This window comes from Canis lupus, chromosome 20 (assembly GCF_003254725.2).
Source record: "Canis lupus dingo isolate Sandy chromosome 20, ASM325472v2, whole genome shotgun sequence".
Lineage (NCBI taxonomy): Eukaryota > Metazoa > Chordata > Mammalia > Carnivora > Canidae > Canis > Canis lupus.
The window spans coordinates 49,812,410-49,837,481 of record NC_064262.1 but is presented as its reverse complement, the minus strand read 5'-3'; the positions used below and the strand labels follow the sequence as shown (position 1 = coordinate 49,837,481).

At 41.2% G+C, this 25,072-nt stretch overlaps 3 protein-coding genes and 1 long non-coding RNA gene across 13 annotated transcripts in view; 2 read left to right on the top strand and 2 right to left on the bottom strand.

Moving 5' to 3' along the window:
- LOC112666553 (zinc finger protein 709-like) overlaps positions 1 to 25,072 on the bottom strand; it is a 124,996-nt gene that overhangs the window by 92,436 nt on the left and 7,488 nt on the right. The window contains exon 2 of one of the 3 annotated variants that reach the window (XM_049098445.1): positions 19,111 to 19,154. The exons of 1 other annotated variant lie outside the window; for it this stretch is intronic. In XM_049098445.1, the coding sequence (XP_048954402.1) occupies positions 19,111 to 19,113 (3 nt within the window). In that variant the 5' untranslated portion in view covers positions 19,114 to 19,154. Of the gene's footprint in view, positions 1 to 19,110; positions 19,255 to 25,072 lie in introns of those variants that run through there. One more of the 3 variants, XM_049098446.1, reaches the window with a different exon arrangement.
- The window catches only part of LOC112666559 (zinc finger protein 709-like), a 40,871-nt gene continuing 17,595 nt past the window's right edge, over positions 1,797 to 25,072 (bottom strand). For 3 of the 7 annotated variants that reach the window (XM_049098456.1, XM_049098454.1, XM_025457670.3), the window contains exons 2-4: positions 7,531 to 7,657; positions 7,270 to 7,342; positions 1,797 to 6,709 (exon numbers count right to left, since the gene is read on the bottom strand). In XM_049098456.1, the coding sequence (XP_048954413.1) occupies positions 5,134 to 6,709; positions 7,270 to 7,342; positions 7,531 to 7,657 (1,776 nt within the window). In that variant the 3' untranslated portion in view covers positions 1,797 to 5,133. Of the gene's footprint in view, positions 6,710 to 7,269; positions 7,343 to 7,530; positions 7,658 to 19,110; positions 19,255 to 21,157; positions 21,393 to 25,072 lie in introns of those variants that run through there. The other 4 variants (XM_049098457.1, XM_025457667.3, XM_025457668.3 and 1 more) reach the window with 4 other exon arrangements.
- On the top strand, positions 19,256 to 20,088 carry LOC112666560 (uncharacterized). Its single transcript, XR_003140898.3, has 3 exons — positions 19,256 to 19,433; positions 19,532 to 19,621; positions 19,883 to 20,088. It is a non-coding gene; the product is annotated as an uncharacterized LOC112666560 (long non-coding RNA).
- The window catches only part of LOC112666557 (zinc finger protein 791-like), a 47,157-nt gene continuing 46,917 nt past the window's right edge, over positions 24,833 to 25,072 (top strand). The window contains exon 1 of one of the 2 annotated variants that reach the window (XM_025457656.3): positions 24,833 to 24,999. The gene's annotated coding sequence lies outside the window, so the exon portion shown is untranslated. The remainder of the gene's footprint in view (positions 25,000 to 25,072) is intronic. The other variant, XM_025457663.3, reaches the window with a different exon arrangement.

The following is a 25,072-nucleotide window of genomic DNA, read 5'->3' as shown; positions in this document are numbered from 1 at the left end:
GTGGGACTCCATCCCAGGACTCCGGGTTTGCTCCCTGAGCCAAAGGCAGATTCTCAACTGTTGAGCCACCCAGGTGTCCCAGGACCAAGACAATTATAAGGGCATTTTGTAACCACATCTCTAAAAATGGTAAAAATTAATGTTCCAAATCATAAAAATGACCAATATTCCTTTTTTTCTAATATCACTACCTGGGACTTCTTACTAGTAAGTTTAGGTCCATGACACTGTTTTTATGTTCTACCTTCTAGAAAACAACAATTATAGTTACCAATGATAGAATACAGTTTACCTCCTCACAGCATTCAATTCACAAAAATGTCTTGCTTCCTTGAGTACCAGTTAAATCCTCCAACACAAGTCAAAACCCTACAAGTCCTTTTGAACATCATGTTAATGTTATACTCAGTCCTTTCTGATTTATAGCCATTCTTACTAAAATTCATTATACTCCTCTTTGACTACACATATACTCCTGCAGGTCACTGGGCAGAGTGCACACACACACACACACACACACAATGTGATTTAAATTTTTGGTATTACAAATGACGAGAAATTACTTTCATGACAACACTGTGAAATAAAAGAATAACAAAACTTCTTGAGGAAAAACTACCTGAACTTGTATGCCAATGTAATACTCACAATGTATAATATATGATTAAAAGAAGAAAACTGCAGTTTATCAAAAAATCCCTAATAATAATGGCACACTTTAATATATCCTCTCTGGGAAATTAAAAAATTCAGTATCTATTAGCATTAGGTGGCTTAGAACAAAGTTAATTAAATACTTCTATGAAACAATGACAGAAGTGTTCCTCTACAAAAAATGCACATACTTTTAACCACATACAATCAAAGATATTGATTGGATATTGAGGTATTACATTTGGGAAGAAGAAACTGGAAATACCCACAGTCTTTCTGACATGTGGAAGGTGCTTACTGTCACAAAGAAGGACAAGATCAAAGAAGCCAATGTACAATGTAGTAGAGAAACAAACTCCAATTCTACATTTTTACTGCACCATTGTAAGTGTCAAGGTCAGTCAGGAAAATACACACTACACTATTAACAGCATATGGTGTTTCCTATACAAATTAGGCCTTATCAGGGATATAATCTAGAGGAGGTAGTCAGAGAACACTCCCAAGCATGAAAGTCTGAATTCACATCATCGCAGACACAAGAAGCCTTATCAAAAAAAAAAAAAAAAGAAAAAACTAAAAACAAAAACAACAACAACAACTCTGATGGATCTTTGAGGTTGACCTTGTGAAGACATCAGTGGAAATCTCCACCTCTAGGAAAACAGAAACCAAAGAGTTGATGGTGGTTTTTGAGGGTACTTTTTGAATGGAAGGGCAAAGAATCCAGAATATGGGCTCGGTGATGATGGCCTTGAAGTTCCTATGTATCTGTCCTTTTCCAGTAAGATAGTTCAAAAATCTAGTATCTTCTTGGCTTCTGCCTTTGAAATCTCATGCAAGTGAGGCTATTGGTGAATTCTAACATGGAATCATAAAAGAGATGACTATGGAAAATCTAGTCCCTCACTTTACCCATAGGGGGATATCTCTGACTTTTCTCCCATTACAGGTCTCTCTTCCCAATTCAGGGTATTCACCAAATAACCATCACAAGGAAGGATAAGCAAAGGCCCAAATATGAAAATACTAATTCACATGAAAATATATTCTTTCTTATGCTTAAATACATAAAAATTATTATAGCTTTGTATTAGTATGTTAAAGGAAGAAGACTCATACCCCTCACCCCCCCCCAAAAAAAAACTTTGTCATTAAGAAAGGTAGAATATATAATGGACTAAAGATATCCAGGACCTGTCACAAGGCCAGTTGGAAAATCCCAACAAAGAACAAACTGTCATTTTTCAAAGGCCCCTTAACACAAAACAAATAAAACATTATATAAAAAAGTTTGACCTAATTGCATATTAGGAATACATTCAACTCACCCATGGATCCAACAGGCTTCAAAATGGAAAGAGAAAATATTAACTGATATAAGGAAGAAGCACTATTAATCTAGGATACTATTGTTGAAAGACAACTCAGAATTCTTTCACCTTAATATTCATTTGAGAGTAATTAGTAGAAATTCACATTACAACAATGTGCTTTGAGAAAGAGGCCCAGTAAACACAATATACATACAACCTTAATAACTCTTCTGCATTGAAAGTTTTCTGGAACACTTTACATGGATTAATTCCAATCAAGCTTTCTCATGTTACTTACATTTATATTTCTTTTCAGTAAGAGTTTTCACATTAAGGATGTGGGCCAACTAAATATTTCCTACACGGTTTACATTAGAGCTTTTTATCCAATGAGTCCTTTCATGTCTTCAGTAGGACCAGGAATGACAAGTCTCCTCCACATTCAGCACATTTACATAGTATCTCTCCAGTGTGCATTCTCACAAGTCCTTTAAAGTTTGCATGAGAAAGTGAAGGCTTTCCCACATTCCTTGCATTCATAGGGTTTCTCTCCAGTGAATTCTTTTGTTTTCAAAGAGAACTGAAAGAACTGAAAGATTTACTACATTTTTAACATTCATAGGGTTTCTCACATTTTTACATTCATAGTTTCTCTTCAGTATGATTTTTTTCATGTCTTCTACAACTTTTTTTCTGAGATAAATGTGTGTGCACAAGTGGGGGGGGAAGGGCAGAGGCAAGAGGATCCCAAGCAGACTGTGCATAGTCCAACATGGGGCTTGCTCTAACGACACTGAGATCATGACCTAAGCCAAAATCAAGCATCAGATGCCCAACCAACTGAGCCATCCAGGAGCCCCAATATCTTCTAGAATTTAGGTAACATCTGAAGGCTTTTCCACATTCCTTATACTCATAGGGATTCTCTCCTGAGTCCTTTGGTATACTTGCAAGGAACTGTAATATTGAAGGCTTTACCACTTTTACATTCATAGTTTCTCTTCAGTATGATTTTTTTCATGTCTTCTACAACTGGGGGAGAGGGAGAAGCAGACCCCCTGCTGAGCAGGGAGTCCATCACGGTGCTCAATTCTAGGATTGATTATGAACTGTGCCAAAGGCAGCCACTTAACCAACTGAGCCACCCAAACACCCATCAGAGTCCTCTATTTTTTTAAGATTGTATGTATGTATGTATGTATGTATGTATGTATGTATGTATTTATGAGAGACATAGAGAGGCAGAGACACAGGCAGAGGAAGAAGCAGGCTCCATGCAGGGAGCCCGATGCAGGACTCAATCCCAGGACTCCAGGATCACGCCCTGAGCCAATGTCAGGTGTTAAACTGCTGAGCGACCCAGGGATCCCCAAGAGTCCTCTATTTTTTTTTTTAAGATTTTATTTATTTATTCATAAAAGACAGAGAGAGAGAGAGAGGCAGAGACACAGGCAGAGGGAGAAGCAGGCCCAAGTCAGGGAGCCTGATGCGGGACTCGATCTGGGGACTCCAGGACCACGTCCTGGGCCAAAGGCAGGCACTAAACCGCCGAGCCACCCAGGGATCCCCTGAGTCCACTATCCTTTTTTCTTTTTTAAAATAAGGATTTATTTTTATTTTTATTTTTATTTATTTATTCAGAGATAGAGAGAGAGGCAGAGACACAGACAGAGGGAGAAGCAGGCTCCATGCAGGAAGCCCGAAGTGGGACTCGATCCCGGGTCTCCAGGATCACACCCCAGGCTGCAGGTGGCGCTAAACCGCTGCACCACCGGGGCTGCCCTGAGTCCTGTATTCTTAATGTAACTCTATATTCCAAGTGCTAGCCATAAGCAATGGCAAAGAGCAAAGAACAAAAGATGAAAATAATAATTCACATGAGAATATACTGTATGATGATCTTTGCATCCTCACAACTACAGCAACTACTTATTGGCAAGGAAAACAGAATAAGGCTCTTCAGGCCAATGAGAAGGGAACTTTCTGTAAACAAAGAAATGTAGAGGGACACCTGGGTGGCTCATTGGTTGGGAGTCTGCCTTCATCTTGGGGTGTGATCCTGGGATCAAGTCCTGCATTGGGCTCCCTGAGAGGAGCCTGCTTTTCCCTCTGCCTGTGTCGTGCCTCTCTCTGTGTGTCTCTCATGAATAAATAAATAAATCTTTTAGGGGACCCAGGGATCCCCTAAATAAATCTTTTTTAAAAAATGTAGAATATAGGGCAGCCCCGGTGGCACAGCGGTTTAGCGCTGCTTGCAGCCCAGGGGGTGATCCTGGAGACCCTGGATCAAGTCCCACATCAGGCTCTCTGCATGGAGCCTGCTTCTCCCTCTGTGTCTCTGCCTCTGTCTCTTTCTCTCTCTCTCTGTGTGTCTCTATGAATAAATAAAATCTTTTAAAAAATGTAGAATACAGAAATAATGGCTAAATCATACTGAATACTTGCCCCACAGGACACTAGGAAAGGAAAATATGAAAAGTGTTATTTTTCAACATTCCTTTCTTTACAGAATTTTTAAAATATATAAAAATTAAACCTACTTGCACCTTAGAAATACACTTCAATCACCCACAGATCCAAGAGACTTCAAAACAAGAACACAAAAATATTACTAAGGAAAAATTTACTTACTAAACTTAGGAACTCTTGTTTTAAGAGTACCTACATAATTATCTCACTTCAGTATCTGTTTGCAAAAGTGGAAGTCTATAGCAAAGAGAATCACTTTAAGGATGAATACCTGATAAACACCATATATGAATAACATTTATAACATTTCTTTAATGTTGTGAATTTTAAGAACTGTTCTACATGAATTCACGTCCACAAAGCTTATCCATATTGAGTATTTCTTTCTCATTTAATTTTCACACCACCTTGAAAATATCTGTAAAAATTATAAAGTTTTTATTTTTTAGTTATATAATACTAATCCAGTGAATAATCTAACATGTTTTTTTAGTGATGTGGGGCAAGTGAAGGTTTCCTACATTGTTTACTACCAATTGAATTCTCTCCACTGGGTTTTTGTTAAGTCTCAAAGGAAACAGAACTGAAGTCTTTCCTACATTCTTTATATTTCTATAATTTATCTCTGGTGTGCATTCTTACATGCCCATGAAAGACTATGCAACAAATGAAGGCTTTCTTACATTCCTTATTTTCACAGACTTTCTCTCATATGAGTTCTTTCATGATTTCGTAAAGAATTAATAAGACTGAAAGCTTTACTACAAGTTTTACATTGATAAGGTTTCTCTCCAGTGTGAGTTCTTTCATGTGTTCGTAATGAACTGGGAGAAATAAATGCTTTCTTACATTTCTTACATTTATAAGGTCCATCTCCGGTGTGGATTACCATGTGTGACTGAACACCTGAGCGGAAAATGAAGCCTTTCCCACATTCTTTACATTCATAAGGTTTTTCTCCAGTGTGAGTTCTTTCATGTTTTTGAACATAATAGTGACTGCTGAAGGCTTTACCACATAGTTTACATTCATAGCGTTTATCATCAGTATGAGATCTCTCATGTTTGCGTAAGTTACTAGAATATCTGAAGACTTTACCACATTTTATACATTCATAGGGTTTTTCTGCACTATGTGTCTTTTCATGTATCCGAAAGGACTGGGGACAACTGAAAGCTTTTCCACATTGCTTACATTCATATGGTTTTACTCCCGTGTGAGTTCTTTCATGAATTCGAAAGTAATTGGGACAACTGAAAGCTTTCCCACATTCCTTACACTTATAAGGTTTCTCCCCAGTATGGGTTCTTTCATGATTTCGAAGGGAACTGGGATAACGGAAAGCTTTACCACATTCCTTACATTCATGAGGCTTCCTTGCAGTATGAATTCTTCTATGTTTCCCAAGGGACCTGGGTGAACTGAAAGCTTTCCCACATTCCTTGCATTCATAGGGCTTTACTCCACTATGTGTCATTTCATGACTACGACAGTTTTTGGGACACCTGAAGGCTTTCCCACACTCCTTACATTCATAAAGTCCATCTCCATTTTGCTTGATCATGTATCTTCGAAATTTGGTAACAGAACGCAAGGCTTTCCCACCTTCCTTACATTCACAGGGTTTCTCCCCATTATGACTTCTTTCATGTTTATGTAAATTACTTGAGTAACTGAAGGTTTTACCACATTTTGTACATTCCTTAGGCTTTTTTGCACTGTGTATCCTTTCATGTATTCGAAAGGACCTGAGACCACTGAAAGCTTTACCACATTGCTTACATTCACTAGGTTTCTCTCCAATATGAGTCCTTTCATGTTTACGTAAGTTACTTGAATAACTAAAGGTTTTATCACATTTTATACATTTGTAGGGCTTTTCCCCGCTGTGTGCCCTTTCATGAATTTGAAAGTAATTGCGACAAATGAAAGCTTTTCCACAGTGTCTACATTCATAGGGCCTCTGTCCAGTGTGTGTCTTTTCATGCATTCGAATGGACTGGCGATGCTTGAAGGATTTTCCACATTCCTTACATTTATAAGGCTTCTCTTCACATTCCTGATATTCATATGGTTTGTGTCCAGTGTGAGATTTCATGTGCTTGTTAAAGGTTGAATGATACATGAATACTTGTCCACATAAAGTGCATTTATGTAGTTTTATTCCAGTAAAAGTTTTCTTCTTCCGATTATGATATGGGATCTGGCTGAAGATTTCTTCATACTGATTACATTCTTTACTTTTACTGAGTCTTTCTACCATTTGACTGCTGTAAAAAATGAGAAGCATATTATTAATAGCTTTGTTCTTAATCCTCTTACATTTATTGATAACTATGATGGTAACTTTACTATTTTCAAGGAAAACGTAGGTTTTCTGCATATTTTGATTGTTTGAAAGTTAACACCCTGAGAGCTTTCCAACAGGGCTCCATCTTAGCTATTATCAAAACAGCTGTTTCCAGGTGTACCATTTTTCAGAAACTGTACATCACAGTAAGAGGTGAGAAAAAACTTGATGAAAATATCCTAAGGATCAGTGAATTTATTTTTTTTTTAAGATTTTATTTATTTATTCATGAGAGACACACAGAGGCAGAGACATAAGCAGAGGGAGAAGCAGGTTCCATGCAGGAAGCCCGATGTGGGACTCAATCCCAGGACTCTGGGATCATGCCCTGAGCCAAAGGCAGACACAACCGTTGAGCCACCCAGGTGTCCCAGGATCAGTGAATTTAAAGCTGCACTAATTTATTTGCTTGTTTTTTAAATTTCATGAGATCTTGGATTCTGTAATGAAACTTTATTTTCTCATGCAAATGCTACTCACCTTAGATTTGTCTCATGATTTTCATCCTGATCTTCACTGTCATAGATTTTCCATTTTTCTTCTGACATACACACTAGGAAAAAAGCAGTATAAATTATAAAAATTTAGAGAAAATTTGTTAGATTCTAGGTCCATGATGAGTTGTGACCATGGCAGGTTTATTAATAAAAATATTCCATCTTTTCCCTTGAAATGGCACTGATGAGCAAGTTACACTAAATCTCTAATTGATTTTGCAAGTAAGAATGTCCTCATTCTTACCTATTGAGGCCAGGTTCCTGAAGGTTTCCTGCATCACATCTCTGTAGAGTTTCTTCTGGGAGTGATCCAGGAGAGCCCACTCCTCCATGGTGAACTTCACAGTTACATCCTCAAAGGCCACTGTGTCCTAAATAATTCCATAAATGTATATACGATGGGTGAGATGGACTACTGAAGACCTATATTCAATTTATAAGTAGTTCACATATGACTTCCAGAACATAAATGATGTGGGGGTACAAAGGTGTTTCTTTTCTGTTCCAAAGGTGGGGCATAGAGAGGATATCAGGGTTTTCTCACTCCTGTCACCAAATATGTTGTATTTGTTCCAAAGCCACTTCTCCAATTCTATGTCACCAAACAAGTGTCCAATAGTTCAGTTCTAACACAAACTACCCAGAGTTTAAATCAGATTCATAGTATAAGAGGTCAGTCCCACACACTGCCCCTATTTGTGATACCAGCTACAAATGGGAAGGCAAGTTTATTATTTTCACAGCCAACTACAAGTTCACAGATTTCTTCCACACTGTCTCATTTGGTAATTTACTGAAATGATTTTAAGAAACTTAGGAAAATGCTTTATTTACCATTACCAGTTTACTGTAAAGCATACAACTCAGGAACAAAGAAAAAGTGCAACACATAGGATAAGTTAAGGTGGTGGTATGGGTAAGGGGAATGGAGATGCAAGTGGGGTGCAGAGCTCCCATCTCCTTACGGACACATCAACCTCCCAGCAGCTGGTTGCATTCACCAATGCAGAAACTGTCAGAATCCTGTCTTTAAGAATTTTGATGGAGGTTTCAGTACATGGACACAATTTAGTAAATCATTGGCCATTGGTGATTAACTCTATCTCCAGCCCTTGTCCTATATTCATAAGTGGAGAGCTGCAGCTCAATGTTCTAAACATTTCATCAAAGCTTGGTATTTCAGGTATCCAAAACCCCATCATAAAAGCTACCTAGTAAGTGGCTAAGAGTTGCCTCTTGGCAACACACTCTTTCACCATTAACACTGAAGTAATTGTGAGGGCTTCAAGAGGATTATGCTAAGAACTGAGGACACTTACCATAAATCATTCTCATTACATCACAGTAGGTCAAGGACAAGGACTCGCTAAAAGATTAACAGCAAATCATAGTAAAGACTGCTTCCCCACTGACTCCATGTCCCCTACATCAACTGGGATCTTGCTTAATATAAGTGTGCTATTCTGAAAGAACTACAGAATTTCTTTCTTTCTGGTAATTTCAGTATGAAGGCAACAATGTCTCCTCTCACTAAAACTAGATGACATTGTACTGGAATTCTTAGCTAATACATTCAGACAGGGGAATAAAAGGTAAATTAAAAAAAAATGAAGGTTATACATTTGGGGAAGCACAAAATAAAACTGCCTTTATGTCATATAACAAGATTGTCAATTGAGAAAAATGTAAAAAAAAATCCCAAATAACAAAGAAAACTCCATGAACCAAAAGGAAAATTAAAAGATAAAAAGTTAAGGGCGCTTGGGTGGCTCAGTTGGCTGAGTGTCCAACTCAGTTCATGATCTCAGGATCATGGGATCAGGCCTGTGGGGCTCTGTGTTTAGCAGGGAGTCCACTTATCTCCCTCTCCCTCTGCCCCTCCCCTTCCTTCCCTTGTGCGTACTATATCTATAAAAAATAAATAAATCTTTTTTTTTTTTAATTTTTTTTTTATTTATGATAGGCACACAGTGAGAGAGAGAGAGAGAGGCAGAGACACAGGCAGAAGGAGAAGCAGGCTCCATGCACCGGGAGCCCGACGTGGGATTCGATCCCGGGTCTCCAGGATCGTGCCCTGGGCCAAAGGCAGGAGCCAAACCGCTGCGCCACCCAGGGATCCCTAAATAAATCTTTTTTAAAAATAAATTTAAAAAGTTAAAGGGTACCTGAATGGCTCAGTTAGTAAGGTGTCTGCCTTCAGTTTGGGTTGTGATCCCAGCATCCTATGAATGAGCCTGTCAGCCCCCTCTGCTGAGCTGGAAGTCAGCTTCTCCCTTTCCCTCTGCCCCCTCTTCCCGCTGTGCTCTCTCATGTGTACTATCTCTCAAATAAATAAATCTTTTTTTTTTTTTTAAACAAAAAGTTAATACTGGGGCACCTGGCTGGCTCAGTCAGTAGAGTGTGGGATGCTTGATCTCAGGGTTGGGAGTTCAAGCTCCATACTGGGCATGGAGCCTACTTTAAAAAAACCAAAAATATATATAAAAAGTTAATATAGAAAAGGCAGGGGATCCCTGGGTGGCTCAGTGGTTTAGTGCCTGCCTTTGGCCCAGGGCGCGATCCCGGAGTCCCGGGATCAAGTCCCGCGTTGGGCTCCCAGCATGGAGCCTGCTTCTCCCTCGCTTGTGTCTCTGCCTCTCTCTCTCTATCATGAATAAATTAAAAAAAAAAATCTAAAAAAAAAAAGAAAAGGCAACTGCTTTTCTATAGATCTATACAAATATGCAAATATAGTTCTATAAACCTAACTGCTTCCTCATCTTTGACAAAGAATCAAAGGTAACTCAATGGAAACAGTCTTTTCAGCAAATAAGGTAAAAAAAGAAACTGGACATCCACATGCAAATTTTTTTAAAATCTAGACTTTACACCTTTCACAAAAATTAACTCAAATTTGATCATAGTTCTTAGTGGTGTTTGGTAATTAATTTAAAAAAAGTTTTCATTACAGTGAAAAACTATTCAGTATTCAGTGAAACAGAAGGTAACAGAATGAAAACACAAGTCATAATCTGGCAGAAAAATTTTCAAAATCACTTATCTGATAAAGGACTGGTAATAAACACAAGCAAAATATTCTTAAAATGCAACAAAAAGAAACAATCCAAATAAAGATGGAAAAATATCTGATTACATACCTCACTAGTACTATACAAATAGTAAATAAACACATGAAGACAATTTCAAAATCATATCTCATTAGGATATTGTACATAAAAAGAACTATGAGATATCACCAGTTGCTTATAATCATTAAACATTATGAGAACATCAAATACTCATTGCTGGTAGAAACAGAACATACTTACTTTGGAAGAAAGGCAGTGTCTTAACACTAAGGCTACATTTACCATACTATGCAGCAATTATGTATTTCAAAGGTACACAAATGAGTTGAAAACTTATGTTCATAAAATGAAAACTAATTTTCATAAAAATCCTACACATGAATGTTTATAGGAGCTTTATGCACACTTGTCATGACTTACAGGGAACCAAGATAATTTCAATAGGCGAACTGATACTGAAAGTACCACTGGTATATCCACTGGATGAAATACTTTATTTTTTTTATTTATTTATTTTTAAGATTTTATTTATTTATTCATGAGAGACACACACAGAGAGAGAGAGAGAGAGAGAGGCAGAGAGACACAGGCAGAGGGAGAAGCAGGCTCCATGCAGGGAGCCTGACATGGGACTCAATCCCGGGTCTCCAGGATCACACCCTGAGCTGCAGGCGGCGCTAAACCGCTGCGCCACCGGGGCTGCCCTGGATTAAATACTTTAAAGTGATGAAAGAAATGAGGCTGTCAAGCCAAAAGACATGATGACATTTTAAAATCATATTCTAAGTGAAAGAAGACAATTTGACAAAGCTACATACTGCATGATTCCAAGCATATGACATCCCAGAAAAGAGAAAATTAAAAGGCTTCAAAAGACCTTTGGTTACCAGGTTTTGGGATGGGAGGAAGGAGTGAATGACTAGGTAGAGAAGAGGATATTTTCAGGACAGTGAAAGTATTCTGATACAAAAATGACGGAAACACGTCATTTCACATTAGTTGAAGATCTGAGATCATATAACATAGAGTGGACTTCATAGACTTTAACGCATCAAAGTTGGTTCAACAAACGTAAGAAATGTATTACAAGTTATAAAATATAGAACTGTCCAGGAAAAGGGGTCATATGGGAAGTCTCTGCACTTTCTGATTAAGTTTTCTGTAAACCTAACTGCTCTCAAAAACAAAAACTCTATTAGAAAAAGACAGACACATTAATATTCACACCTGATAACTGACCCATGACAGGCACAGACCATCTTTATTCAATGTATTTCAACTTATTTCTGTAAGCCATTATGGTGCTTTATGGAGTCTGCACCCTGAGACTTGAGAGGAGAAACTTCCTTGTTTCTCCTTGTTATGCCTTGAATGAGTGCCTTGTTAGAGTGTCCAGAAGAGTGTACTTTGAGAAATGAGTGCTTTTGTTACTATCAGTAACATGTGGACTCAGACATAGATTATATATAGTGTCCTGGCAAGGCCTTGTACTCTGGCCTTAAAATATACAGAAACAAATGTTACTTTGATTTATATTGGGAGTAATGGGGGCATAGGATTCCTTGAGTTCTGTCACCCTAGTAGGGCAACTCAGAGAATCACTCAGACTAGTGAACAGATGAAGATGGTCTTGATTGTTGCCTGGCGCTAAGATGACTGCTTGATGTATGGTCAGTTGTGATGACCCTCTGGTTAGATCCCAATTCAGACATAAGAAGCAGCAATTCTGCCTATGCTCTACTATGTATGAATGTGGTGATGTCATACCTAAAGTCTATGAACTCCCATTGCTTTTCTCTATGGAGCTCCCCAGGGAGCCCAGGGGTCTGGATAAGGGGGGACTTCCTCTAGCACCGTGGCATCTTGCAAGAGACTGAGGAGAGGGTGGGCCATGCCCTCCTGTAGGTGACTATCCCAGAGGGCCAACGTTTTCCTCATGTCTCAAGGTGGTCAAAGAGCAGCCTTTAAAAAAAAAAAAAAAAAAAAGATTTTATTTATTTATTCATGAGAGACACACAGAGAGAGGCAGAGACACAGGCAGAGGGGAGAAGCAGGCTTCATGCAGGGAGCCTGACATGGGACTTGATCCAAGGTCTCCAGGATCAGGCCCTGGGCTGAAGGCAGTGCTAAACCGCTGAGCCACCCAGGCTGCCCAAGAGCAACCTTTTTTAAGGTCATCATGGGTAACTCCAAGAGGCATGAAAGGAGGTCAATGAAGCATCTAAGTGAAGTCTCTGTGAGTACTACCAGGAGTGCCAGTTCAATGGCAGTTTCACAAATCTCCAGCCTTCTGAGGTAAGGGTGCCCATTTGTAATTAACAGCATAAATGGGCTCACATAAAATTTGTAAATAAGAAATATGTTATCTCTGGAACAACAAAAAAACATAGTAGATGTTGTGGGTGCCAATAGGAAGAACAGCTATTTCCTCATGATGCTAGAAAGGGAGTGGGTGTCAGATTACCAAATAATTTCCAGTAAAATAACAAGGTTGATCAGGCCTCACATTTTATGTATGACAATGCCCCATCCACATTTTGCTAGCTCCTTTTCTCAGTGTTTGCTTCTCTAGCGTGTCCTTAGAGGAGGAGCTCATTAATGTAATGTGGCACCTGTTTTCTTGGAGAAACCAGGATGTGGTTCAGATCTTTGCCTTCAATAATTGTGTGGGAGGGCAATACTGTTGAAGATCCATGAGGATAACCCAGTAAACCTGTACTGTGTCCCTTCAAGATGAAGGCAACTGCAGTTGTGAGGCTGTTGAAATAAGCATAGAAAAGAACAGACCCCCCCAATCTGTGACAGCAGGATATTTAGCCATCTGTTGATTGGGTGAATCAATAATTTCCACAAAGTTGGGGACTAAGAATAGATATCCATTCAGTTTGACCACCATTACAGTTACACAGTTGCGGTAATCCACTGTGAGGTGTCATTCATTCGTTCCAGAATAAGAATAAGTCAAATTTGGCTGTTCAAAGGAGAAGCACTAGGAATAATCAACTCTTCACTAAACAGGTCTTGTGTGTGGTTTCAATCCTTTAAGGGCCTATGCAATTTACACTGGGCCATATGAACTACTCTACTTAGAGGGTACAGTCCAAGAGGTCTCATCTTGTGAAGACAATTTGTGAGTGCAAGGACCTTATTTAATTTTCATTTATGAACTATTGGTTCAGAGCTTCTTAGATCACTACAGGTTATTTTAGGACAACCAGTGCTATGACCATGGAGGATTTCTGCAGGACCATAGTTCTGATGGTCAAGAAGAAACAGGTGTGCTGTTTGTCCTCTATATCCTATTCAGCAACCACCAAGAACGATCATGGGTACCCTGCTTAAATATAGTGGGATCCCAGGTATAACTATAACTTGAGACCTTGTATTGACTGATTGCTTAATGGTTTCTGAGTTAGTGCATTACATCAGATAGCAAAACTAATTCAGAAGTTATGTTGCAGGGATCCCTGGGTGGCGCAGCGGTTTAGCGCCTGCCTTTGGCCCAGGGTGCGATCCTGGAGACCCGGGATCGAATCCCACATCAGGCTCCCGGTGCATGGAGTCTGCCTCTCTCCCTCTCTGTGTGACTATCATAAAAAAAAAAAAAGAAGAAGTTATGTTGCAAAGGCTGAAAAGCCAACCAGTACATTCTTACCTGATGTATAAATTATTTTTGTACATTTTGATTTCCTAATTTGGTTGTTGTGGTCTTTTGTTTCAGTATTTTATCTATTAGTCTCTTCTTTGAGGATCCCTCTTCTCTTTGTCCCTGGATATACTTTGGCAGATGGCGGTGCCTCTCTACCCTAATATTTATAAATGGTTTCCTCCTGAGAGTCTTAAATCAGGGCCATCAGGGTTAGGAGCCTTTCCCATGCTAACTGGCTGCTTTAACAGATTTAAGGACAAGATTTTTTTTTTTTTTAAAGGACAAGATTAAGTCAGCTTTGAACTAATCCCTTTGCTGTGCCACAGAGTGCCACGGATGTGTTCCCAAAACTCCACAGTCTTCTGCCTACTTCTTGAAGAAGAGGCAGGGGTAGGACCAACAGAGGTACTCGAAGATTCCATTCAACTATCTGGTGTTTGGAGTGTGGACACAGCCCACCACTTATTGGCTGTCTTTCACCCTTTCTCTCTTCTTTTTCTTTTTAAATGTCTGTTTTCACAAGAGTAACCTTTGAATGAGGCCACCTCTTTCCACAGGGCATAAGGGGCCAACCCAGCCTCTGTCACACCTTCACAGAGACAAAAACCAACAAAGAAAAAAAAAAAAAGAATAAAGAAACCAACAAAGACATCAATGCAGGAACCACTTTTAAGGAGGGCCGCATTCCAACAGTTCTGTTCCCAAACCCTAGAAATTCTCACAACTGCCAACTTTGGTTGGTCCCATCTAAAACTGAGGCTTGCGGATCCCTGGGTGGCTCAGCGGTTTGGCACCTGCCTTTGGCCCAGGGGGTGATCCTGGAGTCCCGGAATCGAGTCCCATGTCAGGCTCCCGGCATGGAGCCTGCATCTCCCTCCTCCTGTGTCTCTGCCTCTCTCTCTCTCTCTATGTCTATCATAAATAAATAAACCTTAAAAAATAATAAAAAAATAATAAAACTGAGGCTTGCTGGGTCACCAATGTAACAGAGGGCAGCACAGGGCACAGTACGAGCTCCCTAGCACCCAGCAGTATATGCCACCGTCAGTCAGAAAACCAGGTGAGCAACTTAAAGCAAGAAGAACAGATCCATGGAATGGTGGCCACATGTATACATGCTGCTCATGGTGTCAACTGTTATGGCCACCTGCTGAGAAGTGGTTCATAAGTTAAGTGGGATGGCTATGTAGCTTCCAACAACACCCAGACACCCAGACAGTAGGAAAAGGCTCAGGACTCATGTCAGAAGTCTCAAGACAAGGGTGCCTCTCAGGCAGCTCCGAAATGGCTTCAAAAGAATGAAGAGCCTGGCTGGGTAAGAAGTTCATCGGAGTTGGGGAGTGGGGCGGGGGCAAGAGTTCTGCACACAGACAGGAGCTTTCCTGGTTGGAATCTCCTGCCTGCTCTAGAGGAAAGACCACCCAGGCTTTCTCATGGGCATGTCCAGCTGGGAGCACAAGGGGTGGGGGGCAGAGTGGGGAGGTGAGGCTTAAGCTGTCAGCACTCAAAACACCCTAAAATGCAAATCTGACTGCTCATTACAAGGGCAAATATCAGTAAGAATAATATGCACTCGCAATTACTTGTTGGATACAGGAGGCTCAGGAAATGATGAAAATTATGTATTTGGGGGTGGCTGGGTTTAACGGTGCTGGAAGGAACTAGGATAAGTTTATGGTGATTTTCTTAAGTTATGCTCCCTATCTTACAAATTTATTTTTTTTAATTTTATTTATTTATTCATGAGAGACACAGAAAGAGAGGCAGAGAGAGGAGAGGGAGAAAGAGAGGCAGAGGGAGGAGAAGCAAGCTCCATGCAAGGAGCCGGATGTGGGACTCGATCCCAGATATCTGGGATCAGGCCCTGAGCCAAGTGCAGACCCTCAGCTGCTGAGCCACCCAGGCGTCCCACAAATTTACTTTAAAAACATATAAATTTGGGACCCTGGGTGGCTCAGTCAATAAAGCGTCCAACTCTTGGTTTCAGCTCAGGTTATAGTCTCAGTGTCCTAGGATGGAGCTCCATGTTGGGCTCCATGCTCAGCGTGGAGTTTGCTTGTCCCTCTCCCTCTGCTCCTTCTCTCTCTCCCTCTGGAATAAATAAATAACATCTTTAAAATATATAAATTTACATATATTATACTATTTAACAGTCTTGATTTCATTTTAACTGTACACAGGAAACCATTTTAAGTTGTAATTCCTTTAAACACTAAAATTACAAAAGTGTAAAGCATTTGTATGGCTCATGAAAATTTTCATGGGCAGCCCGGATGACTTAGCAGTTTAGTGCCACCTTCAGCCCGGGGTGTGATCCTGGAGACCCGGGATCAAGTGCCGCATCAGGCTTCCTGCATGGAGCTTGTTTCTCCTTCTGCCTGTGTCTCTGCCTCTCTCTCTCTGTGTCTCTCATTAATAAATAAAATCTTTAAAAAAAAAAAAAGAAAAGAAAGAAAATTTTCAAATGTTCAACTAGCAGGACATGGGACATCAGTTTGTCCTTCTCCTATATCACACACAGGGTATTTTCCAGGAATAAGTACCATATTACAATACAGTAGGGGTTTGAGTTTAGCTCCTTACATGCACTGGATTTTCAAATATTTATACAAGCTTTGGGCCGTTTTCCTCACATCAATTAAAATAGGGATTCAATTGCTTTAGCCTGTTGAATGTCAGTGTTCTCTAGGGTCATGCACGTGCACTAACTGATCCAAAAATGAAAAGTGACCTGAAGAAAACTTAATTGAATGCCTCACATCCAGTGTTTATGTGGAAAGGAAGGGAAAAAATTGTTAAGGCACTTTACTGGCTCAACAAGAAAACTCACAAGTGGGGCTTCTGGGTGGCTCATTGGTTAAGCATCTGCCTTCAGCTTAAGTCATGATCCCAGGGTCCAGGGATCGAGCCCCGTGTTGGGCTGCCTGCTCAGTGAAGAGCCTGCTTCTCTCTCTCCTGCTCTCCCTACTTGTGCTGTCAAATAAATAAATAAAATCTTAAAAAAAAAAAAAAGAGGGATCCCTGGGTGGCGCAGCGGTTTGGCACCTGCCTTTGGCCCAGGGCGCGATCCTGGAGACCCGGGATCGAATCCCACATCAGGCTCCCAGTGCATGGAGCCTGCTTCTCCCTCTGTCTGTGTCTCTGCCTCTCTCTCTCTCTCTCTCTGTGACTATCATAAATAAAAAAAAAAAAAAAAAAAAAGAAACCTCACAAATATGGATTGCGTTCACAAAAATAAATAGGACATTAATTATTAACATGAGAACAAACTGTTTTATAAACTAGTAATCAGGGGATCCCTGGGTGGCACAGCGGTTTGGCGCCTGCCTTTGGCCAGGGGTGTGATCCTGGAGTCCCGGGATCGAGTCCCGTGTCAGGCTCCCTGCGCTTCTCCCTCTACCTGTGTCTCTGCCTCTCTCTCTCTCTGTGTGTCTCTCATGAATAAATAAATAAAATCTTTAAAAAAATAAATAAATAAAATAAGCTAGTAATCATAGCTGAACACTAGAAGTCTCCAAGTCTACACCTTGGAAATCCATTTGAACTCATCCCAAATTAAAGAACAGACCTATAAATAAATAAATAAATAAATAAATAAATAAATAAATAAATAAAATAAAGAACAGACCTCAGAATATTAGTAACACACATAAGAGAGGGAATAATAATAATACTGGCAGGGTAATGATAGAATTTTTTTTTTCTTTTGAAATTCACTCCTTTCTTGACTCTTTGGAAATATTTTACACTGTCTTTCACGTTGTATGGATTTTATTTTTATTTTTTATTTTTTTGTATGGATTTTTAAAAGATTTTTATCTATTCATGAGAGACACAGAGAGGGGCAGACATAGGTAGAGGGAGAAACAGACTCCCTGTCCCAGGACTCGATCCCAGGACGCCAGTTACAGCCTGAGCCAAAGGCAGACGCTCAACCAGAGCCACCCAGGGGCCCCTCACGTTGTATGGATTAAATAAATTTTTATTCATTGAAAATTTTAAGACTAAAATTAATTGAATAAATCTTTTAAATGTGACAAACCAGAGGAGTGGTCGTGCTGACAGGGGAGATCACCCAGGAAAGTTTCAAAGAGGAATTTCCACCCAAAGGGCTTCCCATAGGATGTCTGTGCCCAGGAAAAAATCCTGGGAGGAGGGGCACAAGGACTTCGTACTGCGTTGTTCCAGGGGGTTATTCCCTACTTTTCCCTTCCGTAAAATATCTAGGAATACAAACTAAACGCATTTAAAAGCGACATCCAGGGGATCCCTGGGTGGCGCAGCGGTTTAGCGCCTGCCTTTGGCCCAGGGCGCGATCCTGGAGACCCGGGATCGAATCCCACATCGGGCTCCCGGTGCATGAAGCCTGCTTCTCCCTCTGCCTATGTCTCTGCCTCTCTCTCTCTCTCTGTGTGACTACCATAAATAAATAAAAAAAAATTAAAAAAAATAAAATAAAAGCGACATCCATTAAAACCAGGGGAAGGGGGGATGATAAATAACTGAAATACTGGGTCTGCTTGAAATGCATCATGAAGGACGAACAGTTCATTGTGACGCTGTGAATTGGAGACGGGAAGTGGGCCAGGAGGGATATGGAAATTGCCTCAACGACTGCCAGTCCCAGGGAGAGCTGCGCGCGACAGGACCGTGGATTTCACCGTTTTCCACAATTCTGGAACACTCAGAAGAAAACGGTCCCCTCTGAAGAGAAAGGAAGGACTGGAGACCTCACAGACCATGCACCTTCCGCGCACGAACTCCGGAGGGCCAGTCGCGATCGTCCCCTGTCACTTGGGGTCACCACTGCATAGCCTGGGGAGACACGGAGCTGCGGGCGCAGAGCTGTCGGTCCAGACTCGAGGGCCGAAGTTGCCGCGCGCAGGGACGCGACAGGACTCTGGAATGCCAGCTGCCCGCCCCGCCCCCGCCCCCGCCCCCGCGCCGCGCGCCGGCGGGGCCTGAGGTCCGAGAGGCGCCCCCGACGCACTGGAGTCCCAGACTTCAGAGTTGTCCGCGGGGAAGCGAGATCGCGCCACGGCCGCCTCCGGCCGGTTCCAAACAGCACTCCGCCCCCCTCTCTGGAAGCCCGGGCCTGCACACTCACCATTTCTAGCTTTCCTGGGTCTCCCAGCGTTCCACCTGCGATTTCTGGGGAAAGTACAGGTCTCAGTCAGGTAGAATCAGAGGAAGAGCGACGCGGAAGTTTGGAGCGCAGGTAACCCGCGATGCCAACAATGGCGGGAGCCAGAGGCCTCCTGCGGTGCGCCTGCGGAGCGTCGCCCCACCCACCTGCCCTGACGTCTCCTCTGATTGGGCAGCTTGCAAGGCCCGCCCCCTCTCCCTGGGGAGTGACGGCATGGCCAGAGGTTTGGTGTCTGGGGAGCACCGGTGGGAACTCGTCGTCTCCAGGGACCTTTACGTTGGAGGGTAACGCTGAGGGGCCAACTCTGGAACTGTGACCCTTTACAAATACACACCCTTGAGTCACCTGGCTCCATTTTGATCCCCATCCTTACTTATTTCAGAGTTTAAAAACCCTGTTGCCTTCCAAGCACTCAGCTGTGGTGGAAAGTTGGAACCCTAGTCCCAGCTGAGTAACGGACTCTTCCAAGACCGTAAGTTGTAGGGTGTTTAGTCACCTACACCTGAGTATTCTCAGGTATACGTTTTATGCTGAAAGGAACTTTATTTCAGATGATTGTTTGAATGTATCCTTAAAGAACTGTGCTATATAAAAGGCTATAATACCTGTAAGGTAATTTGATTACTGTTTGGGCTGATGTAACAAGAAACAAGAAAAGGTTACGTGAGTATAGGATGTTCTTGGAAAGTGTACTTGGAAAGTATTAATATCCTTTTTTTTTTTTTCATGATAGTCACAGAGAGAGAGAGAGAGAGAGAGAGGCAGAGACACAGGCAGAGGGAGAAGCAGGCTCCATGCACCGGGAGCCCGACGTGGGATTCAATCGTGGGATTCAATCCCGGGTCTCCAGGATCGCGCCCTGGGCCAAAGGCAGGCGCCAAACCGCTGCGCCACCCAGGGATCCCAGTATTAATATCCTTAAGAGATTGGTTTGCAAAACTCTTAATGCATTTATCCACTTATTTGAACAACTTTGGGGAAGCATTTTTTTAAAAATCATTTTATTTTTCATCATGATAAATGTACTCCTTTATCCCCATTCCCTACTTCCCCCATACCCCCACCTACTCCCCTCTGGTAACTATCAATTTGTTCTTAATCTTAAGAGTCTGGTTCGGTTTTTTTTTTTTTTAAGATTTTATTTACTTATTCATGAGAGACACAGACAGAGAGAGGCAGAGACATAGGCAGAGAGAGAAGCAGACTCGCTGCAGGGAGCCTGTTGCAGGACTTGATCCTAGGACCCTGGAATCACAATCTGAGCCAAAGGCCGACTCTCATCTACTGAGCCACCCAGGTGCCCCAATAGTCTGTTTCTTGGTTTGTTTTTTTTTCCTTTGTTTTTTTTTTTTTAATATTAGATTTATTTATTTATTTATTTGTTTATTTATTTATTCATGAGAGACACAGAGAAAGAGAGAGGCAGAGACACAGGCAGAGGGAGAAGCAGGCTCCATGCAGGGAGCCCCACGTGGGACTCGATCCTGGGTCTCCAGGATCACGCCCTGGGCCGAAGGTAGATGCTTAACCACCGAGCCACCTGGGCTGCCCCTTTTGGTTGTTTTGTTTCTTAAATTCCATGTATGAATGAAATCATACCGTATTTGTCTTTTTATAATTTCGCTTAGCATTATACTCTCTTGCTCCATCTATGTTGTTGCAAATGGCAAGATTTCATTCTTTTTATAGCTGAGTAATGTTCATATATATATATATATATATACATATATATCACTTATCAATTTGTCTAACTACAGACACTTGGACTGCTTCCATAGTTTCACTATTGTAGAGAATGCTGCATAAACATAGAGGTGCATGTACTCCTTTGAATTAGTGTTTTTGTATTTGGGGGGTAAATATCCAGTAGTGTGATTCCTGGATTGTAGGATAGTTCTCTTTTTAATTTTTGAGGGACCTCTATACTGTTTTCCAGAGTGGCTGCACCAGTTTGCATTCCCACCAACAGTGCAAGAGGATTTCTTTTTCTCCACATCCTCACCAATACCTGTTGTTTCTTGTGTTGTTGGTCTTAGTCATTCTGACAGGTGTGAGGTGATACCTTGTTGTAGTTTTGATTCACATTTCCTTGATGATGAGTGATGTTGAGCATCTTTTCATGTGTCTGCTGGCCATCTGGATGGCTTCTTTGGAGAAATGTCTGTTTATGTCTTCTGTCCATTTTTTAGTTGGATTATTTGTTTTTTGGGTATTGAGTTGTATCAATTCTTTATGTATTTTGGATACTAACCCTTTATCAGATATGTTGTTGGCAAATATCTTCTCCCATTCAGTAAGTTGCCTTTTAGTTTTGTTGATTACATCCTTCACTGAGCAGAAACTTTTTATTTTGATGTAGTCCCAATAGTTTCTTTTTTTGCCTTTATTTCCCTTGCCTCAGGAGACATATCTAGAAAAATATTGATATGGCCAAAGTCAGAGAGATTACTGTCTGTGCATTCTCCAAGGATTTTTATAGTTTCAGGTCTCACATTTAGGTCTTTAATCCATTGTGAGTTTATTTTTGTGTATGGTGAAAGAAAATGGTCCAGTTTCATTCTTTTGCATGTGACTGTCCGGGTTTCCCAAAACCATTTGTTGAAGAGTTGAACAACTTTATTGGATCCAATTCACATACTATACAATGGATCCCTTTAATTTGTACAACTCACTGTTTTTTTTTTTTAAAGATTTTATTTATTTATTCATGAGAGAGAGAGAGAGAGAGAGGAACAGACACAGGCAGAGGGAGAAGCAGGCTCCATGCAGGGAGCCCGAAGTGGGACTCGATCCCGGGTCTCCAGGATCAGGCCTTGGGCTGAAGGCAGTGCTCAACCGCTGAGCCACCCAGGCTGCCCAAGTGTCTGACTCTTGATTTCGGCTCAGGTCATGATCTCAGGGTGGTGAGGTCAAGCCCCATTTTGAGCTCTGTTTTGGGCATGGAGCCTCCTTAAGATTCTCTCTCTCCTTCTTCATCTGCCTCTCCTCTTTGCCTCTCCCTCTCAAAAAAATAAAAAAAGAATATTATTTTCATAAATTTGTGCTAGGCCAACTAGATAGCCATGTGCAAAAGAAAGGTTTGGGGTGTCTGGGTGGTTCAGGTCAGCTAAGCGTCTGCTTTTGGCTCAGGTCCTGATCTCAGGGTCCTGTGGTTGACCCCCACATAGTGTTGGGCTTCCTGCTTATTGGGGAGTCTTGTTCTCCCTCTACCTCTCTCCACCCCCACTTGTGTACTCTCTCTCTCTCTCTGTCTCAAATAAACAAATAAAATCTTGGAAAAAAAGAGAAAAAAGAGATTTTATCCTTATAGGACACCACATACAATAATTTAACAGGATGAAGGATAAAGACCTAAATGTAAGAGTAAATTATAACACTTACCTAAAACATAGGAAACAATTCTTGACTTGTATTTGGCAAGGAATTGATAGCTGACACCAAGAGCAAGAATGGGAAAGAATGGGCTCCATCAAATTTGGACTTCATCAAATTAATGACTTTTTTTCTTAAAGGACACTTATCAGGAAAATGAAAACACTCTTTGGAACCCTTGTTGCACTATTGCTGAGAATATAAAATCGTGTTGATGGTATGATAAAACAACATGACAATTCCTTTAAAAATTACAAACCAAGTTATTCTCTGAGCTAGCAATTCTACTTTTGGGAATTGAAGTAGAATTGAAAGCAGTGACTCAAATAGCCTGACTCAGATCATTGACCACAGGGCTCTATGCCCCACTGGAATTGCTTGGGAGCACCATTATATTTTAAACAACACAAACCATGTGTTTGAACAAAATCACTCAAATTTAGTGTATGTGGAAAGGAGGAAAGAAACTAATGCGCATTTACTAGTTCAGCCAGAAAATCCCAAATATCTATTCCTTTGGGGGAAAGAAAGGTGTAAATTATTTTTCATGGCAAGACATTGTTTTGCAAATAAGTAGTCCTGCTTGAATATACTTCCACCCTGCAAATCTAAGCGGATTTGAAACCACCCAGAATTAAAGAATAGGCCTCAAAAACTTACAACACACTCTCTGGACAAGAAAAAGTGAAATTAAAATCCTTAACAAATGGAATGTAATACTAGAATATCTTTTTTCTGAAATTCACCACATTTTTACCTCTTTGGAAATATTTTATACTTTTCTTCAAGCTCTATTAATTAAATAAATTTTATCCCTATTGGAAAAAGAAATAAATTAGTACATCTTTTTAAAATGACAAACACAGGGTGGTAACCAGACAAATCACCCAGAAAAATTTCAAAGTTGAAACTCTACCAAAAGACTTCCCATTGGATGCTTGTGCCCAGGAAATAAACTTAGGGGAGAGGCACATGGATGTCATATAAGATATTCCAGATTGTTGTTCTGTGCAATTGAAACATTGAGTCTGTTTGAAATACACCATGGAGAACAAATAGTTGATAATGTCAATCAGAAAGGAAAGTGAACAACAAAAAAAAAAAAAAAAAAAAAAAAAAAAAAAGAAAGGAAAGTGACATTGGGAAACACAGGAGCCATCTCAAAATTTAGGCATTTATTCCAGTTCTGACATGATTTCCCAGTATCACCGTAATTGTCACTACAGAACTGCACACCTAAACTAGAAATGTCATAGTTTGTGTATATTAGCACAATTAAAAGTATAAATTTTATTTTATTTTATTTTTTTATGATAGTCACAGAGAGAGAGAGAGAGAGAGAGAGAGAGAGGCAGAGACACAGGCAGAGGGAGAAGCAGGTTCCATGCACCGGGAGCCCGACGTGGGATTCGATCCCAGGTCTCCAGGATCGGCCCTGGGCCAAAGGCAGGCGCCAAACCGCTGCGCCACCCAGGGATCCCAAAAGTATAAATTTTAAAGCAAAAGATTCAAATACTTGGGAGGCTATGGAAATCTTTAGCTAAAATACCACATGCATGCAGGTAGATAAGGGATGGGTAGAAACGCTGTCAACAGCGGGATCCAGTCTTTATTGCATAGGGTGAGATCATTTTTTTGTTCTATTTTTTAAGATTTTATTTACTTATTCATGAGAGACACACATACAGAGGCAGAGACATAAGCAGAGGGAGAAGCAGGCTCCCTGCAGGGAGCCCCATGGGGGACTCCATCCCTGGCCCCCGGGATCACGACCTTGAGCCAAAGGCAGACACTCAACCACTGAGCCACCCAGGTGTCCAGGTGAGATCATTTTTAAGTGTATTTGTAAACAAGGGTCACAGGTCTATGAGTGATTTCTCAGCCTCATGCCAACCTCAGAGCACCCTCTAGTACCGGTCTGGCCTGGTCAGGTGCTCCTCTTGCTCTGAAGAAGGACGTCGCTCCATTGGGACTCTTGAACTCCCTGCGCACACCTGTGTCCCCACATTTAGAAGGACCTGCAGGAAGACACCACTATCCCTCTAGGGCCTGGACCAAGTTTTGTCTAAAAGCAAACGTCCAAAACAATAAAAATATAAATATAAATAAATAAATAATGATAAATAAATAAATACATAAATAAACAAACAAATAAATAAATAAAAAAGCAAACGTCCAAGTTGCTGACAGGTTCCCGACCACCCGCAGAAACTGGTTCTCCTAAGCAATCAGACCTCCTGTTGTCACTCAGGAGCAGAGGGGCGGGTCCCTGCGAGCTGTCCAATCAGGGGCGAGCAGGGACGGGTGGGCGTGGCGACGCTCCGCAGCAGCTTGGACTCCGGGGGCCTCGCTCGCGATCGCATCTCACCTGCGCGTAACGGTCTCAGGTGGTTCTGCTGGAGCATCAGTCGCGCAGATTGAGGCGCCTGCTGCGGGCGCGGTAGGGACGACGCCCACGGGCCGAAAAGCTGGGAAGCGGTGAGTGTGCGGGGCCGGGGGTGCCAGGACGGGCGGAGGGGCTGGGCTGGCAGCCAGGACCCCTGTGCGCGGC